At 44.4% G+C, this 23286-nt stretch overlaps 1 protein-coding gene across 2 annotated transcripts in view; it reads left to right on the top strand.

The window, feature by feature from the left end:
- Positions 1 to 18547, top strand: part of RUBCN (rubicon autophagy regulator) — a 57003-nt gene extending 38456 nt beyond the window's left edge. Inside the window, exons 12-21 of one of the 2 annotated variants that reach the window (XM_081235268.1) lie at positions 2494 to 2568; positions 8567 to 8627; positions 9779 to 9911; positions 10568 to 10713; positions 11716 to 11780; positions 12269 to 12507; positions 13051 to 13112; positions 13569 to 13722; positions 15082 to 15175; positions 15405 to 18547. In XM_081235268.1, the coding sequence (XP_081091394.1) occupies positions 2494 to 2568; positions 8567 to 8627; positions 9779 to 9911; positions 10568 to 10713; positions 11716 to 11780; positions 12269 to 12507; positions 13051 to 13112; positions 13569 to 13722; positions 15082 to 15175; positions 15405 to 15583 (1208 nt within the window). In that variant the 3' untranslated portion in view covers positions 15584 to 18547. The remainder of the gene's footprint in view (positions 1 to 2493; positions 2569 to 8566; positions 8628 to 9778; positions 9912 to 10567; positions 10714 to 11715; positions 11781 to 12268; positions 12508 to 13050; positions 13113 to 13568; positions 13723 to 15081; positions 15176 to 15404) is intronic. The other variant, XM_081235269.1, reaches the window with a different exon arrangement.
- Positions 18548 to 23286: the final 4739 nt, after the last annotated feature.

The raw sequence follows: 23286 nt of genomic DNA, 5'->3' as shown, positions 1-23286 counted from the left end.
TCATTATGGTTCATTATGGTATGTTGTCGGCTGTTGTAAGGGATAACTTCTCTTGTTAAAAACAAAGCCTATTTAAAATTTAAGCAGAAAATAACACTAAAAGGAAGTATTCCATTGGAGTGGGCTGGCTATTGATGTCACCATGATGCTTCTTCCTCAGTTGCACCTTTCTCTCAGATTCTCACTCTAATTCCTCCTACTAGCAGTCCAGAGCTAGCCCACATCTACATGAAATTAGATCCTATTCTCTTGTGTCCTATAACACAACTGAAATTGTTTCCAAGTGTTTAAAAGGAGCTTTATTATAATCCTAAGAGAAAATGACAGAGAGAGTCACTGGGAGGGAAAAAGCAAAAAGGGGGAAAAAAAATCAAGTTTACAAAGTGGAGCTTTATTTTCTGTCCTACCAGCGCTAATTTGCATAGCAGAATCACAGACTCTTGTTGTGAGCTTCTGCTTAGAGAAGGGGAGGGGCTCTTATCTGGAAAGGCAGTTGTGTTAAATCAGGTTAACCCATGATTAATGGGTTAATCCATTCCTGAAAATCATAAATTTCTTAAATGTCCTCTCAGTGCAATCAACAAATGAACAGATGGAAAACCAAACAAACAGTTCAGGGATGTAAGTTCTTCCCCCATGGCTGGAACCAAGACTAATTTTCTTATAGAGATGAATTGTGTCTAGTTTTCCATTGTAACGTGATGATGAATAGATCTTTTACTGCATGAGGCTCTGATTTCCTGTTTACGCCAATCTCGAGAACCCATTCAGCTCCAGGTATGGTAGCTGAGTTTCTTCCCCATTCAGAAATACAATTTTTTTTTCAGAAATACAATTTTTACACATATTTTTCCAGGTCTCCAGGAAGTCTTCCTTCTGTGTTCTCCTTAATGCATCTGATTTCTATTTATAACAATGATAGTCACTTAAAACTCCATTTTTTCCTTTGTATGTGGTTTTCCAACAGTTCTCCAGTTCTCTGACACCGAATGAGTGTCCTACATTTCAATTCTGACACTAATTCCTGGAGTTAGCACAGACCCTACAGATTTAGGATTCAGTCCCATGAGATGGCTCCCTCTTCAGATGCCAGCTGCCAATGGGGTTCCCAGGATGCCTGTACTTCTCCCTGGCCAACTACCAACCCAGGGGTTCCCACAACTCCCTGCTCACGTTTGATAATTCACTAGAATGACTCACAGAACTCAGGGAAGCACTATACTTATGATTACAGTTTATTATAAAGGATACAAATGAGTAGTCACGTGAAGAGGAGGTACATAAGGCAAGGTGCCAAAATATCCTGACCATAGGAAACCTCCGTCTCCATGGAGTCAGGGTGTGCCACTCTCCCAGTACATCGATATGTTCACCAACCAGGAAGCCCTTCCAAACCTCATCTTTATCAAGGTTCATTCAGTAAGCATGAGTGATTAAATCATTGGCCAGTGGCAACTGAGTTCCTGAGGTGGGGCTGAAAGTTCTGATCTTCTAAATAGCTTTTTCTTCTGGCAGCCAACCCCATCCTGAAGCTGTCTGGGTGTCCCCACGAGTCATTTCATTAACTTAAGCTCGGATATAATGGAAAGGGGCTCATTATGAATAAGAGACATTCTTATCACTCAGGAAATTCCAAAGGTTATAGTATCTCTGCCAGAAACTGGACAGAGACCAAATATATATATATTTTTATTACACCACAGTCTGTGATTGACCTGATCTCCAAATTAGAAGAAAATAGGAGGGCTCTGCCCTTTCTCTCAGGATCAGCAGTTGGAATTTCACGTGGGTAATATTAAGGTAAATCCAAAACATACTACTTCACTGAGTGTGGAACAGTCCACTTGACTATAAAGTCTGTTCCTTGCAGCAAAGCAAGGAGCCAGGGGGAGTTGTTCAGACTGAAAGGAGCCAAATTTGAAATAGCCTGCCTGGGGGTGGCATGAGGTGCGCTCCTTTTGGAAACTGTTGCTGCATTTGTGGCCCCAGAGGAGGTGTTTAATCAGCTAACTCTCTAGTCAGTTCAGACAGAAATCCTTAAAGGAAAAGACCTTAGGCAGGGCTTGTCAACCTCTAAGCCAGATATTTCTTTGCTGTGATAGACTGTCTTGTGTATTGTACGGGTTAAGCATCATTCCTGGCTTCTCTACCCACTAGATGCCAGTAGCATACCGCCCTTCTCCCCAGTTGTGACAACCAGAAATGTCTTCAGACATTGCCAAATATCTGCAGTGGGTACAATATCCTCCCTGGTTGATAACCACTGCCTTATGAGGTCTTTAAGGCTAGGCTGGTTTGGGGAAGCAGCAGTAACTGTCTCCCAAGCCAAAGTGAGAACCTAACTATGGATGTAGGTTTCTAAAAGCAGTGCCATCTTTTGGAGCAAAAGTCAAGTCCTGATTCCAGGAACATGTGGTACAGAACTGTCATTCTCATCAGTTTGCTTCCTGTCTGAATACTAAAGGGCACCCTTTTATAATCATTATTATACAGATGGTAGTGAAGGATCTAACCTGACTCACATGTCAAAGAATGGACTCTCAGTATCAGTGGCCTCGCTGTTTTCAGGTAGCCTGTGTTGGAAGCGTGGGTGTGCTCATACATGCATGTGTGTGAATGTTTGCACCAGCTTTTGTACATACCTGTGGTACCTGTCAGGGTTATGAGGACTATAGCGTTTGGAGAACTATCTGGGGAAAACTGGACTTAAGCTAACGGGGAACAAATTAGATACTCATTTTCTTTCTTTCTTTTTTTTATTACTTTTTATTTTTTAATTAAAAAATTTTTTATTGGAGTATAGTTGATTTAAAGTACTAGTTTCCGCTGTACAGCAAAGTGAATCAGCTATACATATACATATATCCACTCTTTTTTAGATTCTTTTCCCATACAGGTCATTACAGAGTTACTGAGTAGAGTTCCCTGTGCTATACAGTAGGTCCTTATTACTTATCTATTTTATATATAGTACTGTGTATATGTTAATCCCAATCTCCCAATTTATCCCTCCCCCGCTTTCCCCTCTGGTAACCGTAAGTTTGTTTTCTAGATCTGTGGCTCTATTTTTATTTAAAGTAAGTTCATTTGTACCATTTTTTCAGATACTCATTTTCTTCTTCCTCATATGACCCCAGCAATCCTCACTGAGATTATCCTTGTTAATCCTTCTCTACAGTGATACTTTTAGATTAAGTGGTCATTGTGGCTGATGGAGATAGTGGACAGTTTAGAAAGGTGTGGTCAGGTGAAGAAATTACAGTTCAAACCTATAGCTAAATACTGCCACACATTCAGCAAAAGTCCGATTGAATGGTTTGAAGCTTAGAGTCTCTTCAGAGTTTTGAATTTGCAGAGCCAACTTTCAGAAAGCTATCTATTTTAGGTACTTTGTATACAATTAGGATTTATTGCTGCAAATGTTTGGCCTTAGTTACTGCTTTGTGATCCAAACAAGTAGACTTTCTGTAGGTGGAGTTGACTAAAAGTAGTAGTTTTCTGTTCACAGTGGCTTTAAAACACACAAACAACAAAATTCAGGGCATTTATTAATTTGATTAATAATTATTTTATTAATTTAAAATTTTAATTAACAGTTAATTTTAACGGTTAATATTGTCAGCCACTAGAGTTTGAAATAATTACATGTGTAAGATTAAATTAAGATTTAGAGAAATAAAAGTAACCTCAAGTCCCTTCTCTAGTAGGTCTGCGTCTTTATTCCCGTCTTGCCCCTAGGTTCTTCATGACCTTTTTTTTTTTTAGATTCCATATATATGTGTTAGCATACAGTATTTGTTTTTCTCTGAAAGCATAATTTACAATTTATCTTTCTCTACTGTAGGCTTCTTTATTGCTTTCTGTTCTTTTTCATTTGTTTCTGGTCTTTAATCAAGTTTATTACTGGGGACCAAATTCTTTCTAACAAGTGTCGGTATACTTCTCATTAGCAGTCTTCTTGATCATGTCCAGAGGCTTACAGATGCTTTTCTTTTTGATCACCTTAAGTAATATATGCTATTGAAGAATCCCTTGGGATTCTATCAGAGGAAGGTTATCAGAATCCATAACACCTGTGGAAAAATTACTTCAGCATCGCAGTATAGACATCATCTATGATAAATACTCTGCATAATTGTAATACTTTGCTTAATGTAATCATTTTTCTTAGATCCTAATTCAGCAAGTAGACCTTATGGAGCAGAAGTGTTTATGACGGAAATAGTTTTGAAAGTTACTTCCTCCTCACAGTAAAGTGGATGTAAACTTGTGATCGTAGCTTATTCATAGAAAGCTTTGTATTCGTTAACATCTATTCCCTTTTAAAAAAACCCATTTTACTGAGGAATAATTACACTTCAAAATCTACCCACTTTAAGTGTACAACTCACTAAATTTGAGTAAATTTACCAAGTTGTCAACCATCACCATAATCTAGTTTCAGAACATCTTTGTCACCCCAGTAAGATCCCTCACGCCCATTTATAGTTAATTTACATTCCCACCCCAAGCCCCAGTCCACCACTAATCTTTATATCTCTATAGATTTGTCTTTTCTGGACATTTCATGTAAATGCAGTCACACAGTATGTGATCTTTTGTGTCTGGCTTCTTTCACTTCATCTGTATCTTCTGATGGTGTCTGCCAAATTGATATGATATCATTCATGGGCTCCCAATTCCAGACAGTCTTTTCAGCGTCTTTGGTTTTAGGATTTTGTTGTTGTTGTTTTCCTCCCTTCATCCTTTTTCCACTACAACTTCCATCAATTCTTCTTTATCCTCCTTCTTTTAGAATTTCAATCTCTGCATATATGTACCTAGTCAGGGTCCCGTCAGGAGACAGAAACCACATGATAACTTGAATAGGGAAAATTTAATATAAAGAATTATTAAGTCTGATGGGGGATTGAAGTAATGGGAGACCGGCTCATAAGGCGTAAAGAGAACTCTAAGGAATACAGGAATAGCAGATATAGGCAGGAGTCACCATCCCTAGGGCTGAGATAGAGCCCCCAGGGGAGGAACAAAGGTAGAAGAGGGCCATACCCCAAGGCTGCGATCCAGACCTCCTTGCTCACTGGATGGTGGATCAGTTTTCTGAAGGTGCAGAACTGCCCTGAGAGAATGTCCGGGCATGTTGTCCATGAGGGGTGCCATGCCAACAGCCCTCTTCAGGAAACCATTCTCTGGGGTGCGGGAGGAGGCTGCCCCCAGGGGGTGCTGTGCCTCAGAACTCAAGGGGTGCTGGGGGAAGTGGTTCCTGGGAGGGGCCAGGCCTGCAGCACCGGCTCGGAAGCTTTCCCAGAGGTCCAAGGGAAGCCGCTTATGAACAGTACCGCCAGTGGCGCCCTGCTGCAAAGCCTCTTGAAGCCATGCTTACCCTGGGGAAAGTCACTTTGCACCACAGGAGTCCGCTTACGGGAGCGCACCAGCAGCCAGAGCAACCCCTTCCTCCTCCAGTGTCCCTCCAGCGCCCTCTACTGCCGAAGCTGAACATTGTGCCAGCTGGCAAAAGATCAGTGTTTTCAAGTCCAGCTCCATTATCACAGAGAAGACAAAAAGAAGGGCAGGTTGGGAGCTGAAAGGCAATAAATTGAAAACTGGCACAATATATAAAGAGGAAAGTTCATGAACTCTATTTTGGGCAAGTTTTACAATTATATCCAATTCAAGGTAATCTGTTGCTCCTCCCCACCTTCCCTCTTTTAATAAATTGTTTTCTCCTTCTAAGGCAAGAGTAATTGTGGTTCTCCATTTTAAAGTGTTTCCTCTTGAGTCAGCAGTTACAGAACATTCATTAGAGTTGGATTTCTGGATGTGTTGGGTATCCCCTTATGTGCTAAAAGGAAAACAGGATGCAAACCAGCATCAGATTGGCCAGTAAATTCTCAAGTTGACTCTATTCTTGTGCCTCACTTATTTTGTTTAAAAATGTGCAAATTTTGCTAGGGTACCAAGGTTTTAACCAGTTCTTCCTTGATCATCCCAATACCGGCCTCTGGACATGCAAAAATTCTTCTTATAACCTGTCACTATTTTTGTTGTTGTTGTTGTTTGTCTTTATATTTTTGAACTTTTTCCAGTCAGTAGTAATAGCCTTATCCTATGTAAAGCATCAGAAGCATTTGAAATGAGTTCTTGTTAAAGCATTGATAAAAAGTTTCATAATTATGTTAACTTCCATTTGGAAGGAGTGCTTCTCAGACTTCTTTCTCAAGTGCTCTCACTTGGGGTATGTTTAATCCATTCAGTTGGGTAGCTTTCTTCTGTCTCTTTACTCCTTAATTATCCTAGACCCTGGTCTACTTTTATCCAGATCCTCAACTAGTGTTCCAACCACATTAACCTTATCATCTGCTTGTACTGACTAGAGAGTGAGCAGGATGCAACAGAGAGGCTAGTACCCATGAGGCCTTCATGGTACTGACCAGTGACAGGTGTCATGTCCCTTTTGATATCAGGCGCTGCCTCCCCTTCTCCACTCTTGGGGTAAGATCCTCGCTTCCAGACCCATGTAGTCTTCTGCACTCTTGGAAATATTCATGATTAGCTAGGACATCACTGCACCTCTGGTAAAAAAGAAGAAACATGATAAAGTATGACTTGACTTTATTTTCCAAAGAGGAGAGAGTGTTATTTTTTCTCTCAAAGAAAAGGAGACTTCCCCTCTGTGAGGCTGAAGAACTGCTGAATAGTTTTATGAAGACAGCGGTCTTCAGCAACCATGAATTGTCAACCGCCTCTCCTCTCTGGCGTGCCATGTTTTCTTTAGTAGCCTGGCCCTCAAGTAATCATGTTGGTTAGCTCTTTATTCAAGATATCTGTCTAAGATTTTTGTCTCGTTTTTCCTTTTCTATCACTCGTAAACAGGCTGAAATTTGCTTTTTGCTTTTAGACAATTTTTTATTTAGGAAATATTTTTTGGAAACCTATTATGTACAAAACTCTTTGAGGATTTTAAGGACAAGGCAAGACTTACGTATGATCCAAGGCAGTTTAGTGTTACTCAAACCAATGTTGCAAACCCAATGGTCTATGAAGGTCTACTATTGCCTAGAGTTTTTTTTTCTCTTCTAGCACTATTTAGAATGGAATACAGAACTAGCCAGTGTATTGGGAACTGGATTTGAGTGGCGCAAATTCAGACAGAGTATATGATATACATGAACTTCTTTGTTAAATAAAATAGGATTTGTTATTTGCTAGTCAAAGATTTTGTTGCTATCTTAAGTTTTTCTATGCTTAGAGAGCATATGAAAACTGAGAGATTTCAATTCTTTTCTCTTATTTGTGTTTATAGCTTTGAAGACATTGATTTTTCAGGAATATTATTTGAGAATATGCTGTCATACAGAGCGCTGTGTTAAGTATTTCAGGGCCAAACAGAAGAATTAGACACGATCTCATTTCCTCACACCGAGATATTATAATCTAGTGGTACATACAAGCATATATGTATACAGAGGAAACATGAAGAACAATTGAGCTACTCATGGCCAACTGCAGAATGATGTCACGTAAGCTTAGCACTCTATTGAGGGGCTTAAATGCAGTAGATTGATCATTGTGTAGGTTTAATTAGGAAAAGGTCTTTTCACTAGGCATCAAAGGAAGTGAGGGACGAGACTTATCAGAACAGTCTTGTTTTCATGACTTGAATAGGCAGTATCTGCTTTTCTTGAACATGACTGCTGTGTTTCACATTCTGCCTATTAAAAGTATTTGGGTAGGTGAGGTCTCTAGAGATTCAGGCATATCATTATTAGAAATCCTTTTCAAAATTCTTTCTTGGAAATAGACTTTGGAAAGTCTGCCATAGTTCCCTAAAATTATGTTTGAGAGTTCTTTAGTAAAGGTCATGTTGAATAGCTCCATGAAAATTTGTTGTTTACCAGGCATCTCCAGGGAGCTGCCAAACCATAGAGAAGTTCTTTTTTTCCCCTGTGCCACCGGACAGGAAGGGAGTCTTTCCGCGAAACTTTGTTAAGGACATGGAAGACTTCTCACATTCAGTGGGTAATAGCAACAGTGGTCCGATGTTAGAAGCAAAGTTTCAATTCCACATACATTTAATGAGTAACCTCTATGACCTAAATTCTGTGTTAGGTACTGATTCTGGTATAAAAAAAAGAGCTAGATAGAGTTCTTGACTCTGAGAGTTTATCATTTAATAGCACTTGAGATTTAGAGGATGAGAGAAATTGGAGTCATTTGTTGCTGCTTGGTAGAGAGTGTGTCCCTGTTTGCCTTAGGATGCTTCGTTTTCTCCTTCACTGCTTTGCACTAAATGTGAATTTGTGTTTCCACCTGGATTTGTAGCCACTTTGACCTTCTCAGTGCTATGCATAGTGTCACCCATTCAGTCTGTTGTGACTTGAACGGAGCCAAACTATGAATTGTATGTAAAGCTCCACCTGGACTCTGCTCCTTATCCTGCATAGAATGGAACACCTAGCTGCTGCCCTGAGTGCTTAGCTGGCAATAGCTCGGCATGCTTTCCATTATTATCCCTCACCTCCTCCCTTTCCATTTCCTGCTCCCCTTAACTCTTGTTTGCATTTAGATGCTGACATCAGAAGGAGCACACTCTCAAACCACAAATCATCTGTTTCCTCCCAGCCCTTGTAAGTACTTTTTTTTTTTTTTAATAAAACTTTGGGATATGTGGAGAAACAAACCCAGGTCTTGGCCTATGGATGGGAAGGCCACGGGATGAAGCCATCTGAATTCACAAAGAGGCAAGGTTAACGTGACAGGCCTGCCTGATGGTGGTGAGTCCAGGGAAGAGAGCAGAAGATCATGGGATCAAACAGGCCGGGCTCTGGTGGAGACAAAGCCCGCAGCGTGGATTATTCCTTCTCTGCTAACTCTGATTATACCAGAGACTCCCAGAAGATCAGGTCTCAAAAGAGAGAACAGTGATCGTGATTTCTGATTATGAAATCAAATTGAACAGGTTCCACGTAGTAGACTCAACTAGAGGAAATAGTAGTTCATGTGGGAGTGACAATAGTCGTCATAGTCCACAAAGCAGTTTGACTCACTCTATTTGTAAACAGGTGTTGTCATCCCCATTTTGCAATTAAAGAAAGTGAAGTTTAGGGCTTCCCTGGTGGCGCAGTGGCTAAGAATCCGCCTGCCAATGCAGGGGACACGGGTTCGAGCCCTGGTCTGGGAAGATCCCACATGCTGCGGAGCAACTAAGCCCGTGCACTACAACTACTAAGCCTGTGCTCTAGAGCTCGTGAGCCACAACTACTGAAGCCTGCGTGCCTAGAGCCCATGCTCCGCAACAAGAGAAGCCACCGCAATGAGAAGCCCACGCACTGCGACGAAGAGTAATCCCCACTCGCTGCAACTAGAGAAAGCCCGTGCACAGCAACGAAGACCCGACGCAGCCAACAAATAAATAAATAAATGAATGAATAAATAAATGAAGTAATTAAAAAAAAAAGAAAGTGAAGTTTAGAGAAAGGATTTGACAGAATTCTTAACCAGCAGTGCCATGAATGCTAGTAAGTGGGATTTGAGCCTAAGTCTTAAAACTATAGTAAGTGGGATTTGAGCCTAAGTCTTAAAACTATGTGTGGACCTGTGTATTTTGCTCTATACTCACATGTCTGAGGATGATGAGAAAGGAAGCTGAGTGGACTGGGGGTGCTGTGAGTGTTCTCTCAGTCCATAAATCACTGTGTATGGTATCGGGTCCTGAAGTTAGGGCTCCCATCCTCCTGTCTTTTCTCTATGCTCAGTCTTCCTTGACTCTCTGTTTCAGCGCTCACTGCTTCCTACACTCCACATCTGCTGAGGCAGTGGCCATGGGGCTCCTGAAGCAGTTTGAGGGGATGCAGCTCCCAGCCGCCTCAGAGCTAGAGTGGCTTGTTCCAGAGCACGATGCCCCTCAGAAGGTAGATTCTTCAAGTCTTTTTCTCCACCCAGCGTCCAGCCCCAGGAGGCTGTGAGCCTTTCTGATATTGTTCTCCTTTATTACACGTCCCCAGTTTAGAATGAGCCTCCGTGTTTCCTTCCTTACTTTTAGAAGCCATTCATTACAAACATATGTCATGGATAAATGAAGGAATGCGTGCACGCTTGCATAGGTTTTCCCTAGCCATCGTCAAGATAGGAGATAACGGCTCCTCCAGTGTCCTTATACCACATGACTGCTCACTAGACCGGGGGGCAGCACTCCTGTGTTGTGACCACCTTGAGACACTGGGGAAGTGAACTGTTCAGGTTCTTCTTTGCTCTGCAGTTGAATAAGGCATGAAGCACCCTGGCACACCAAGGGTCCCGAGCTGGGTTCAGGGACAGCATTATCAAGGGGTGCCGCCACACTGGGATGCCATTTCTGTTCCTTTTGATCCTTGGAACCCAAGACCCTCACTTCTAGTAGCCTGGTGCCTTATCATTTATTTCGAGGGCCAAGGTTCCCTGAAGCCCTTACTTATGGTGTGTCTGAAACGGCTTTCATTAATTATGCTTCTGCCATGGCCAGAAGGGTCAAGCATATGTATTCCCCCAGATTGTCCATGGTGGATCACGCTGTGCTTTTCTTCTACAGCTCCTGCCCATCCCTGACTCACTGCCCATCTCACCAGATGACGGGCAGCATGCTGACATCTACAAGCTACGTATTCGTGTTCGAGGCAACCTGGAGTGGGCCCCACCCCGGCCTCAGATCATTTTTAATGTTCATCCAGCCCCAACGTGAGTAGTCAGTGGCCGTGCCCTTTGGCAAACAGATACATTCTCTTTGGATTGTCAGAGCCTTCTCTTCACCCTATTGTCCCTACCTGCAGCTGTACCTCCCATACAATTCTAAAAGGCAGAGGGAGAGAGTTACTTACTTGTCTGCGAGGTTTTTTTTTAAAATATTTATTCATTTATTTATTTTGGCTGCGCCGGGTCTTAGTTGCGGTATGCGGACTCTTAATTGTGGCATGCATGTGGGATCTAGTTCTCCGACCAGGGATCGAACCCGGGCCCCCTGCATTGGGAGCACAGAGTCTTACCCACTGGACCACCAGGGAAGTCCCTTGTCTGCGAGTTTTACTCTTAGTCCTCCCATTCCTTCCCAGAGCTAACCAGAAATGAGGTCTTTTATTTTTTTATTTTATTTTATTTTTTGCGGTACGCGGGCCTCTCACTGTTGTGGCCCCTCCCGTTGCGGAGCACAGGCTCCGGACGCGCAGGCTCAGCGGCCATGGCTCACGGGCCCAGCCGCTCCGCGGCATGTGGGATCTTCCTCGACCGGGGCATGAACCTGTGTCCCCTGCATCGGCAGGCAGACTCTCAAGCGCTGCGCCACCAGGGAAGTCCCAGAAATGAGGTCTTTTATCACTGGCCTCCCAACCTGTTGATTTCCTGCCAGTAGTTTTATGAGCTTTTTTTTTCCTTTCCTCAAGATGGATGGATGCTTTTCTTTCCTCTTGTGCTCTCCTCTTTACTATTTCTCATCTCTTACATTTGTACAGAAAGTGTGGTTCATTACTGGGGAGAGTCACTGCCTAGACCTAAATTCTAACCTTACAGTCCTTGGTTTAAATTGGTTCTCCCAATAGGTTCATTCTGTCCAACTCTAAAAAAATAGATGAATTCCCCTCTCTTCCCATCCTTATGGGAGCCCTGTATTTGTATCCCCATCCTTTACATCTCAGAGGCCTCATGCAGCTGGCATCTGCCAATCCCCTCTCCTTCCCGTTTCCTCAGGAGGAAAATCGCTGTGGCCAAGCAGAATTACCGCTGTGCAGGATGTGGCATCCGGAGTGACCCTGGTGAGCGTCTTCTCTGACCCTCCTGCTGCCTCCAAGGGCTTTACCCTGTCACACACCTGGGCGAGGGAGCTGGTCAGAGAAGTAGTAAGAGGAGATGACAGAGCAGAACTGGGGAAAGGGAAAGAAGAGGCCTGGAGGACGGAAAGGGGTACTACTAGGCAACAGTACTGGTAATCAGAGGGAAATGATTTCTAGGAGCCCATTACCAGGATCGTGTACTGGAGCACATTGTGTACTCTCAGCCAGGTTCTTGGAGGCTGGATCTGACCAATTCTGGCAGCACTTGTTTCCTCAGTGGCCTCCAGGCTGGGACACAGAAACCACAGGCCCCACTATGTCGGTTTCTGGCAGCTTTGGGAGCTCAAACAGAGGTGGCTGGAGCCCACTGGCCATCCCTTCCTCCTCTTTCAAAAGGAACAGCAGGGCTGCCTCAGCAGCTTACAGATGGGAAGGCCACCTCTGACCTTTTGACTTTCCGTTTTTTTCAGATTACATCAAGCGGCTGCGGTACTGCGAGTACTTGGGCAAGTACTTCTGTCAGTGCTGCCACGAGAATGCCCAGATGGTTATCCCCAGCCGAGTTCTGCGCAAGTGGGACTTCAGCAAGTACTACGTCAGCAATTTCTCCAAGGACCTGCTCATTAAGATCTGGAACGATCCTCTCTTCAATGTGCAGGACATCAACAGTGCCCTCTATAGGAAGGTCAAGCTGCTCAATCAAGTCCGGGTGAGACCCTTGAAAAGGTCACGTTGTAGATTACCCTCTGTTCATAGAGGTTTCCCAATATCACCACGCTCCTCTTTGTTGCTATGGTAGAGCTGTGACCATCTCATCATTCTCACTTTCTCTACGTACTTTTTCATGCCATTTTCGAGGTATCTGGCTAGTTAGAGTCTCGAACCGGGCAAGGCAGCTTGAAAGCTATAGATAACACTTAATGGCAAAAGCAGGATTTCTCCCTTCCCTGAAAATATTACTGAACAGAGAATAGAGTGTCGGGTTGGAAGTTCAGATTCTGGATTTCTCAGCAGCTCCCAGCTGTGTATGTGATTTGGGCAGACTGACCTAGCAGAGGGCCCTTCCCTGACTGGGGGTGCCTTTGAAGCGAGTTGTTGAGTTACCGGTATTGAAAACAGTCTGGCTCTGGCTGCCTCGTGCAAAGCCTCCAGACGCGCAGGGTTTAAAGGTACTGGCCTTTCTAACGTTGGTTTCTCTCCTCTTTACACCCCTCTGACTCCCCACCTGCCACCACAATGCCGTTGTCTTCAGCTGCTGCGGGTCCAGCTGTGTCACATGAAGAACATGTTCAAGACATGCCGACTGGCCAAAGAGTAAGTCTTGTGTGGAGGCCAGAGGCCTCTGGCTGAGCTAATGTCTCTGAAAGAAACATGTCCCAGCATTTGGCCCTTGTTATGTGAAACAGGAGAGTAGGGGGATCTTGCAGAAAATTCCAGAAATGGTAAATGAGAAGCCTACAGCAGTAACTATGTCTGTGTCCCTCTCTCTGGAAGGGGAGATCTGGTTATTCTACCCAGGGCAGGCCCACCACTCTTTGCAGGCTGACATACATCACTGCAGAAGGGCCTAAAAGTCACTTCTGCCCTCCAGACACCTGGTGGTATGGAGGGTTGAGGTGGCCTGGGCTGGCTGAACGTTACCCACCCTCATCACTCTGCCTAGGATGCTTTTCTTCCCTATCCTGCTTCTGGATAGAAGTCCTTCGACCCTGATGTGCCACACAAAGTGTTCGTTCTCCGCTCCCACCCACTTCCCCTCACTTCCTGCAGGCTTCTGGACTCCTTTGACACGGTTCCAGGCCACCTGACAGAGGATCTCCACCTGTACTCGCTGAATGATCTGACTGCAGCCAGGAAGGGAGAGCTGGGGCCCCGGCTCGCTGACCTCACCAGGGCGGGGGCTGCCCACGTCGAGCGATGCATGGTAGGAAACTCTCACCCCAGCATGCTGCTGGGCCCTTGCTTAGGGACACCGAGAGCAGTGTGCATCCAGGGTTCTTTCTGCCATTTAGTTCCAGGACGTTGAATTGGCTTGTCAACACCGTGAGAAAAACCGTACAGGATTGCTCTTCCCTGGGTTGGTGAACAGCTAAATGATCCGGCTCTGAGGAGCCTAGAATTAGAAGAGGATTTCGTGCTGGCATTTCTCCTGGGAAACGGGCAGGACTAAGCAGGCCTTCACTAGAGAATTATCATGATGTGAGAGGAGGACCCTGGATTAGATTCTGGAGAGGGACTGGGTCTTGCCTTTATCATTTTCAATCACTGTGATCAAAGGAAATACTTTGCCCTCTCTGAGGTAAGCCTCAATTTTCTTGTCTCTAAAATGAAGATAGGGCTTCCCTGGTGGCGCAGTGGTTGAGAGTCCGCCTGCCAATGCAGGGGACACGGGTTCATGCCCCGGTCCGGGAGGATCCCACATGCCACGGAGTGGCTGGGCCCGTGAGCCATGGCTGCTGAGCCTGCGCGTCCAGAGCCTGTGCTCCGCAATGGGAGAGGCCACAACAGTGAGAGGCCCGCGTACCGGAAAAAATAAAATAAAATAAAATAAAATGAAGATAATGATTAACACCCACTGTCCTTTCCTCTCAGTATTTTTGAGGATTGATGAAATACTTTATGTGAAAGCATTGTGTAAACTTAAGTATTCTGTAGATGCAAGTTATCATTGTTCTTGATGTATCCAACATACCAGAAATTCATAAATTCCATATTTAGAATTGCCCGTCTTAGAATATGTCCAGTTTGTGTTCCTGTAACAGTCCCAGAATTAGAGCTTAAAATGGGGCATATGTAGAAGTCCCATGTAGCAGGGGGCATTGGAAAGACTTCACTGTCCCCTGCCTCGAGGCTGGGTGTTATTTTGGAGAACTGTACTTGCCTTTACATTTTACCTCAATTGGTTGTGTTTCCTATTTCAAAATAAAATCATTACCCAGGCTGGAATTTTGACTTTAGGAAGCCCTCTGTGGCATCGTTCCTTCCTTCTTTTCGTCTCTTCTTTGAGAACCACTCTCATGGCTGGAGTTTCTCAAACTCATGCCTCTCTTGTCGTCACCTTAAAGCTTTGTCTAACACTGCACAGCAACGCTGCCCAGCCCTGGCCCCAGTTTGGCTATCATGCTAAGTCCAGCCTGGGTCTCTTTCCTGAAGGTGGGAGAACACGTTAGAGTCCCTCAAGACTTATTTATATTTTGCTCCTCCCCTCGCTTGTGTTCACCCTCTTGGCCAGTTCCTGTGGTGTGCTTTGCCTCATTTTGCTGCCTGTGTCTTCCCTCTCCAGCTCTGCCAAGCCAAGGGCTTCATCTGTGAGTTCTGTCAGAAGGCGGATGACATCATCTTTCCCTTTGAGCTCCATAAGTGCCGGACCTGTGAAGGTGAGGGCTGGTGCCCGGTGTGGGGTGGGCAAACAAGACAGAACACAAGGCTCATTTATTTCCCGTCAGCCACCCCATTAGTAAGAGTTTGGTTTGGTTCAGCAGCTCCCTGTGTTTCCCCACAGGTGCACCAAGCCGTGGTGTGAGAAGGGTTACGGCAGCGACTTGCTTCCAGTTCGAGATAATACAAGTTGTTCTTTTCTCTCTCTCCCCTTCCCAACTTGAATAGAGTGTAAAGCGTGTTACCATAAAGCTTGTTTCAAGTCTGGAAGCTGTCCCCGCTGTGAGCGGCTGCAGGCCCGGCGGGAGTTGCTGGCCAAGCAGAGCCTGGAGTCCTACATGTCAGACTCTGAGGAAGAACCCACCGAGGCCTTGGCCCTGGAGGCCGCCGTCCTGGAGACCACCTGAAGAAAGCACGTAAAGCACTCTTCCTAGGGGCTAGGGTCACACACAGTGCAGAACTGAGCCACCTTTTTAAGGACTTTCCCCACTTGGTTTTTTTTTTTTTAATTATTATCATCATTATTAATTTTTACGACCTGTCTAATGTCCATGTACAGTCAACCTTATTTAGGTTGGTGGGGTCCAGTCTGTTGTGACAATTTATAGGTACCAAGTATTTCCATCAGAACTGACACATGGGTCCCTAAGTGAAGCTTCTAGTGCCTCTGTCAGGGGAATGGACAAGGAGACCCAGTTCTTCCGACATCCATGGCCTTCCCCACTTGGACCAGATCTGCGTCTCAAGTATCATTTCCAGTTTTATTTTGTTGTAATTCTGGAGCTTCTGAGCCAGGCCTTTCTCAGCGAACTCACTTCTCCTTTGCTGCTGAAACAGGAGGATGGAGTGTTCTCTCTCCCAGTCCTGGAATAGGGTCAGACTGTGCCCTGAGGAGAAGCAGCAGAGAATGGGACTACATTATGGGCATTCTTATTTAGGTGTTTTTGAGGCCATAAAAACAGCGTTATTGCTACCTTAGAATTTTCAGAGACCTCAAGGAGGCAGTCATGACTTCCTTGTTTGAAATATTCTAGGCACAGATGATGTCACAGGCTGACTTTCTTTATCTACCCTGGGCGACTTGACACAAAGAGCAGAACTGATACTTAGACCAGGCCCATTTCTAGCATAAGTGACACTACAACTCTGTTGTTTAAGGAGCATTTATTCAGTCAGAGGGGCTGATGGCCTCCTCTCAGGTGATCAGGTCCCTTTTAGTCAACATGGCTCTGGTGCAGGTTTGATCTTTCAAGTCAGGCAAGTCCCTGACACCATCCTAAATTGAGGACAGAAACCCCATCCACCATTTTATCTTTGGGTCTCTTGCCACTGTGTCCTCTGTTAGGTGGTCAGTGTGGTTCTGAGTAGAAGCCTGGCCCAACTCCGTGCTCTCCCTCCGCTCCTGAAGCACAGCTGGGACCCTCCCTCGTGGCTGATCTCTTGCCTTAGTTTCTTTTGTCAAAGTTGAGGAAAAAGCTTCCTGCTATTAGTGGTGTCAGACAACTTGACAGTTTGTGGATGTGAGCGTGAATGTTCCCATGTTCTTGGGATAACAAGAGCCTTTATGCCAATTATGCACTTAACTCTTTAGCCTGGTGGTATTCATATGTTCACTCATCCTTTTCTTATTACTAACTTTAGCACACACACCCTTTTTTAATGTATGTTTTGATGGGAAAAGTTTTTGCTGGGACCGAGTATATGTTTGTCACATTCTTGAAGTTGCTGTACTTCCTGACCTGTATGTAAAACACTGGTCAGGATCACTGCTCTGAGCGCTGGCAGCTCTGTGAACTAAAGCCCAGAGCATTTTTGTTTTGGGACTGACCTCTTCCTGGGTGCCTGTCTTTCCACAGTTGGTTGCTTGTAAGAAAAACTTGCTGTGGGCGCTGCCCCAGGAAGCTGAACAGAAAGTTGCACATGGTTGGTGGAAGCTGATGAGTGCCTGAGTTGGAGGCAACCAGGAGTCTCACAGGAAGTCGAAGGGGCAGTAAAGTCACATCCAGAGCTGAGGCTCCACCAGGACAAGAGGGAGCAGGGAGGAACTGACCTCTGGTGTTGGTCCCTCTGCTTCAGACTTGGGGTCTGAAGGCTACTCCAGGCTGTTCTCCCTTCAGTTCGCAGGTGGGGCGGAGGGGCTGTGAAAGCCAAGGCCTCCAGCTCAGCCCAGTTTTGAAGGGCGGACTAGAAGCTCCCTTGTCCTTCAAGGAGCTTTGGGAAGGACCCTATGAGACTCAAGTCTCACTGAGGATTAGGCCTCAGATTCAGACTAAGGGCTTTGTGACCACTTTTGGTTTAAATTACAAATCTAGCTCCTTACTCCAAGTCACTACACTGGAGGAGAGATATACTCTTATTATTGTTGTGCATGTTTCATATAGCAAAGGATCAAAGGGTGGAAGATGCTGACACTGTTTCTAAAGCTGAGCTCAACAATCTCACCCTCCTGGTTTCTCACTTATTTTTCTCCACCTCTCTCACCTCATCCCTTTAGGTTGCATATCTGTTTTAGTGACCCTGACACTCTGCTGTCATCACTGTCCAAATACCCATTTATTTATTTATTTGAGAGTAGGGGGAGAGAGGAAAGAGGATGGGATTTTTTGAAAGCACTTTGCAACGTATCAGTATCTGAAAATCCCTGCTGTTGCGGGGAGAAGCTTTGAATGCACTGAAGAGAGTTCCTTCTGAATGAAGTGGGAAGGAAGAAGTGTTTTTTTCTATACATAAAGGGAAAAAGAAGTTTGCTTACAAGGTGGAGACAAGATTTAAGACATAGCAGAAGAGTGGAAGGCAAATATTTTCCACTTAAGTGAGGCTGTTACTGACTTTCTCTACCAAAGCTTTAGAGCTTCTGTTGAATTAACATAAAAGGAGCAAGAGTCTAAATGGAGATGTTCTTGGGTGTGTACAACTTGTGTTCCGAACTAGGTTTCTACCTGTTAAAATTCACACACAGCCTGACAGTTCATTGTCATCGTTAATAAACTAAGGAAATGAAATTCTGCCTTTTATTTGCCTGCCTTGACTATCAGGAACTGGTATGGAGTGTCCACTATAAAGCAGGCATGTCTGAAAATTCAGGAAGTTTCCGTGTATTAATGCAAAGAAAACTGGACCTTACAAGTCAGGAAAAATGGATTGGAATGCTTTGTCACTGACTTGCTGTGTGACCTTGAGCAGATCACTTCACCTCTCTAGATTTCTATGTCTTTGTGTAGGAAGCACTTTGTGGCACTTTCCAATGCACGGGGTGTGCCCCCTACCTGTCCCCTTGGTGTAGCTGTCGCTTAAAGCGAAGTAAATCTTCCTCTCCACAACATATGAATCGTCTTAGATGCTTCAGTTTCCACTTCTGTGAACAACCAGCTCTGAGTTTCTCTTTTATGCTCCTGGCCCGCTGGAGCTCCATCTCTACTCTGCAACTTTCTGAACACTTCCTCCTTCGATGTCCCTTGCTTAGCTCCAACCAGTATGTCTAAAACCAATATAAGTATCATATTTCCCCAAACCTAACCATTAGTCACCCCGGTTTGAAAATTTAGTTTCTTCCTCTCTGAGTCAGGTGGCACTTTTGGCTGGGAAAGCATTCTGTCCTTCCCCACCCCCTGTCGTCAAGTTATGTTGATTTTTCTCTTTAAAGTAAATGTATCTCATTCCTTTTCTACCACTAGCACACAAATTCAGCTTCTTATCTTAAATCTCAACCATCGCCAGCCACGCCAGTCTCTTCCTATTTTATCATCCGTCTAATACTTGGGTTCCTAGTGTATGCTGGTTTCTGTGCTAGGCTCTGGGGCTATCGCATGGAGCAAAACAGAGCCAGTCCCTGCCCCTTCAGGCACTCAGGGTCTTGTGGGGGAGACAGACATTGCCCAAAGTTACCAAAATGAATATGTAATTACAAGCTGTAATAGCTATGAAGGAAAAGAGTCAATGCAGTTAAAAAAATAAATAACAAGGATACCTAATTTAGATTGGAGAGAAGTAAGGCCCCTGAGAAAGTGATACTTCCACCAAGACCCCAAAAATGAGTCTCAGAGTGGGGAGAAAAGGGCCCCAGACTGGGACTAGCATATACTGATGGTCCTAAGACAGAAGGAGTTTGGGCAAGGAACTGCAAGAAGGACTTACTAAGAATTTCAGATTGTATTGTAAGAACATGGGGCACCAAAGGTTTTAGATTTTATTCTGAGAACATTGGAAAGCCATTGAAGAGTTTTAATCAGAGGAGTGACTGATCTGGTTAAAATGTCAGCATCCGCTTTGCAGAAAAGAGAGTAAAACAAGAGTAGAAGCGGTAGATATCCTAAGGAGATGGCTGCAATAGTTCAGGAGAGAAATTATGTTCGTTTGGTTGAGGGTGTGGCATAGCATTGTCACTGTCACCTCATTAGCCCAAAACCTCTAAAAACAAGATAAATTCCAAATGTTTTGTTCTGACTCACATTTTTAAGCAGGAGGCAAAAGGCTGGGGGTGGGGGAGTGGGGCAAGATATTAGAAAGATGCTGGGATACATTACAGAATCCAAGGAAAATTAACAACTAAGTTTCAGGAAGGGCAGAGACCAGGGCAGCTCTGGAACCTCAGCTGCAGGGTTTGCCGTCCTCTTGAGTCTGCTGCCAGCGAGGCAGGCCAGACAGTAGACTTAGGGCTGTGTTGGGGACTCCCTACTGAGGATTGGGGGTACACCACAAAGAAAGGGGAACTGTGAGCTGGGCACTCATCCTTTCTGGCATTGACTTTGTTATTCATCATTTTCTGTGGCCCCAAATGTTTGTAGGTTTACTATACCCTCTAAAGGTGTAAAGAGTAGGCATAGGGCTTCCCTGGTGGTGCAGTGGTTGAGAGTCCGCCTGCCGATGCAGGGGACATGGGTTCGTGCCCCAGTCCGGGAAGATCCCACATGCCGCGGAGCGGCTGGGCCCTCGAGCCATGGCCGCTGAGCCTGCGCGTCCGGAGCCTGTGCTCCGCAACGGGAGAGGCCACAACGGTGAGAGGCCCGCGTACCGCAAAAAAAAAAAAAAAAAAAAAAGAGTAGGCATAATTTTTATAGCGTGCTGGTTAAAGTGAGGCCCAACCCTACTTCCTTTTTCCTTTGAACGTTTGGCCTAGAGGATGCGAGAAGGGGATCAATATGCCCACCACCATATCCTGCTGGCTCTTCTACCTGATCAACTATAGTCCTCTCCCATTTCTGATCTCCAGGGTATCAAACTGCTTGCTTTTAAAGCTTTAGTGAAGCAGCTGCCAGATGGTCCAAGCATTCCAATTGTGAGCTTGACATTCTTGGGATCAGAGATGAATGTGATAAAAAGGAAAAAGAATCTACCTAGCACTAGTATTCTAGGAGTGTGGAGAACACGAGGATGTGCTTTGCATATACCCTTGCCTCCCTCAATTCTGTGGACTGCTTCTGGGGGAGGAACAGAAAGCAGAGAACTGTGCTCTGGTTTTGGATGTACACTTAATACCAGATCAGCGAGGTGAGAGTTCCTGTGTTAAAAGAAACCTGGCGTGGTCAGAAGGTTCTTAGGATGTAAGTGGGAGTTTTAGTGACCAGCCCTCCAAGAGGCTACAGCAGACCAGTAAGACTCAAGCCTGAAACATAGCACAGCACAGACGTCCTGTAACCATTAGGCAACAAGCCCTAGGAAAGTCCTGTCCTTTTCTCTCACGGCTCCTGCAGTTTCTCACCTGTTTTCCTTTTAAACGGTGATGCCTGTAGTTCCCAAATGGTTTTATTTTCCCACTGGCCCACTGCAGGAACAGCCAGACTCCTGGCTTTGCCTTCAAGCTCCTGTTTCCACAGCAAGCACAAAACAGCACTAGCAGCGGTAAGGGGCAAACAGGGAAGTAAAAGGCACCTCTCTCTCCTCTGCCCCTCACTTCCCAGCCTTTTTCTACTTAGAAACTGAGAAAGAAATTCAACCTAGATGCCAACAGTGGGTCTGTCTACACAAAGGTCTAAAAGAAGAGTTGTATATGTCTCTCTTAACCACTGGAAGCCCTCAACCACAGAGCTAACCAAAAGAAACTCCTGACAAGGTGAAAAGCAAGAATGAGGCCTGCAGAGGTAAAGGGAAAAAAACAGAGCTTCCCCTTTCTCGCTCTTTCTCTCCCTCCCTCTCTCTTTCTTTCTTCCTTATTTAATAATATTTAAATGTAGTTTCCTGATACATTCACATGCTTAAAATCCACAGAAAGATATACAATGAAAAGTCCCTCCCATTTCTGTAGCCGTGTGCCCTGTTTCTGCCTCACCCACTTCGGTAGCCACTCGTGACTTTTCTTTTTATCCTTACAGAGTTTCTTTATACAAATACAAGCAAATTTTATATATATATATATATATATATATATCTCCTATTCTTCACACTTCTTTAAAAACTAGCATACTGTATACACATTACTGTCTCTTGCTTTTTTTCTCCCTAACAGTATATCTTAGAGAATTTTCTATATCACTACATGAAGAGTTTCTATATTCTTTTTTATAGCTGCACATTTTCCATTATATGGATAGATTATAATTGATTCAACCATTTACGTATTGAAGGACATTTAAGTTGTTTCCAATCTTTTACTAATACGAACAATGCTACAGTGAAAAACCTGGTCACATGTCATTTCACATGGGTGCAAGCGTATCCGTAGGATAAATTATCCAAAGTGGAATGGCTGGCACAAAAGATTCGTGCATTTGTAATTTTGATAAATGTTGCCAAATTGCCCTCCATAGTGGGAATAAGGAGATTGGAGCAGTGGGAAGGACAGAAAGCATTACTGTGGAGTCATACTCCCCTGCCTAAAACTCACCAGTATTTCTCTCCCCATAAGATAAAGTTTGGTTTCTTCTCCTGGCACGTAAAGGACCTTCAATACATGACCACACTTTAGCTTCATGGCCTGATCTCCTGCCATTCCCTGAACTACTAGCAGTTTCCTAAATACACCTTGATCTTTCCTCTTTTAAAGAACTAACTCAGCTATATCACAGCGTTCCCTGCCTACATTCTACTGTACCCACCCACTGTGAGCCCTTGGCACTCTTTCTAAACCTCCTGTTAGAGCACTTCTCACACAATCTCGTTATTTAGTATTTTCCCAAATAGAACAAACAAACAAGTAAACGAATGGAGTGAATGAATGAATGTAAGGAATTGCCTGTTCTATGTGGAGGCAAGTGGATAGATGAAATGACCCTTCGAGGGTCTTTCCTGACAAGGATTGCCTTTGCTACAGCAGTGGTCTTTCCTGTCCTCTTTAATCACCCTAAGCTCATTAGTGTTCCCTCTGCAAAATCCCAATGATATCCCCAAAGACCCTACACGAGCCCTTCCAAATTAAGCCAGAAGAACCCATGCTGAGGTCTTAGGCAGAAAGGAGGCCCTGACAGGGTCAACCCATATTGGGGTCCTGTAGTCAGATGAATTTAGTCAGTTTTCGGCTTTGCTACATGGATCTCTGTAATGACTGTTGTTTAACTTTTTACTACCAGCAGGAGCAGGTCTGATTTCTTCCAACCAAAAGAGCCTGAACTCACCCAAATCTGAGATGAATATGAAGCCAACTGACCCTGGGGCTCTCCAGTCTCACTGCACAATTTGTCTTTAGGGTGTCCCTGCTGTTTTTCCCCAGATCAGGGATCCGCAGGGGACTCTACTACAGACCATTCTGTGGGTGCCCACCCCCTCAGAGTCTGCGTGGGTTCAACTATTCATAATAGTTGGGTTCAACAAATAGACATGACTCTTCCTGGAGAGTGAGAGAACCACTTGGGAAGCATTCTGCTCTTGATAGTTTTTCCCTCTCTGCCTGTCAGTGGGAACAAGAATGATCAGAAGTACATTGTAGGACATGGGACAGGATTGTTCTGGCCTTGCCTCTGATTACCTCCCATCTTAGCTTTCTTATCTCTTTTCTTGCCAGCAAATATCTACAGTGATTACTTTCCCAAATCTTGAAGTGATGAAAATGTCCTCATCTCCCTTCTCCTCCCTCAGCTTTGTCTGCGACTGTTTCTGTTTTGTTTGTCCAGCTGCCATTATTAGAGTAGATAACATTCCAAATGTACTTCACTCACTTTATTATTAAACTGCCAGCTTT

The sequence above is a fragment of the Mesoplodon bidens genome (assembly GCF_964165515.1).
Source record: "Mesoplodon bidens genome assembly, chromosome: 5".
NCBI classification, from domain to species: Eukaryota; Metazoa; Chordata; class Mammalia; order Artiodactyla; family Ziphiidae; genus Mesoplodon; species Mesoplodon bidens.
Note: the sequence above shows the minus strand (reverse complement) of the source record. Positions and strands in the feature narration are given on the sequence as shown.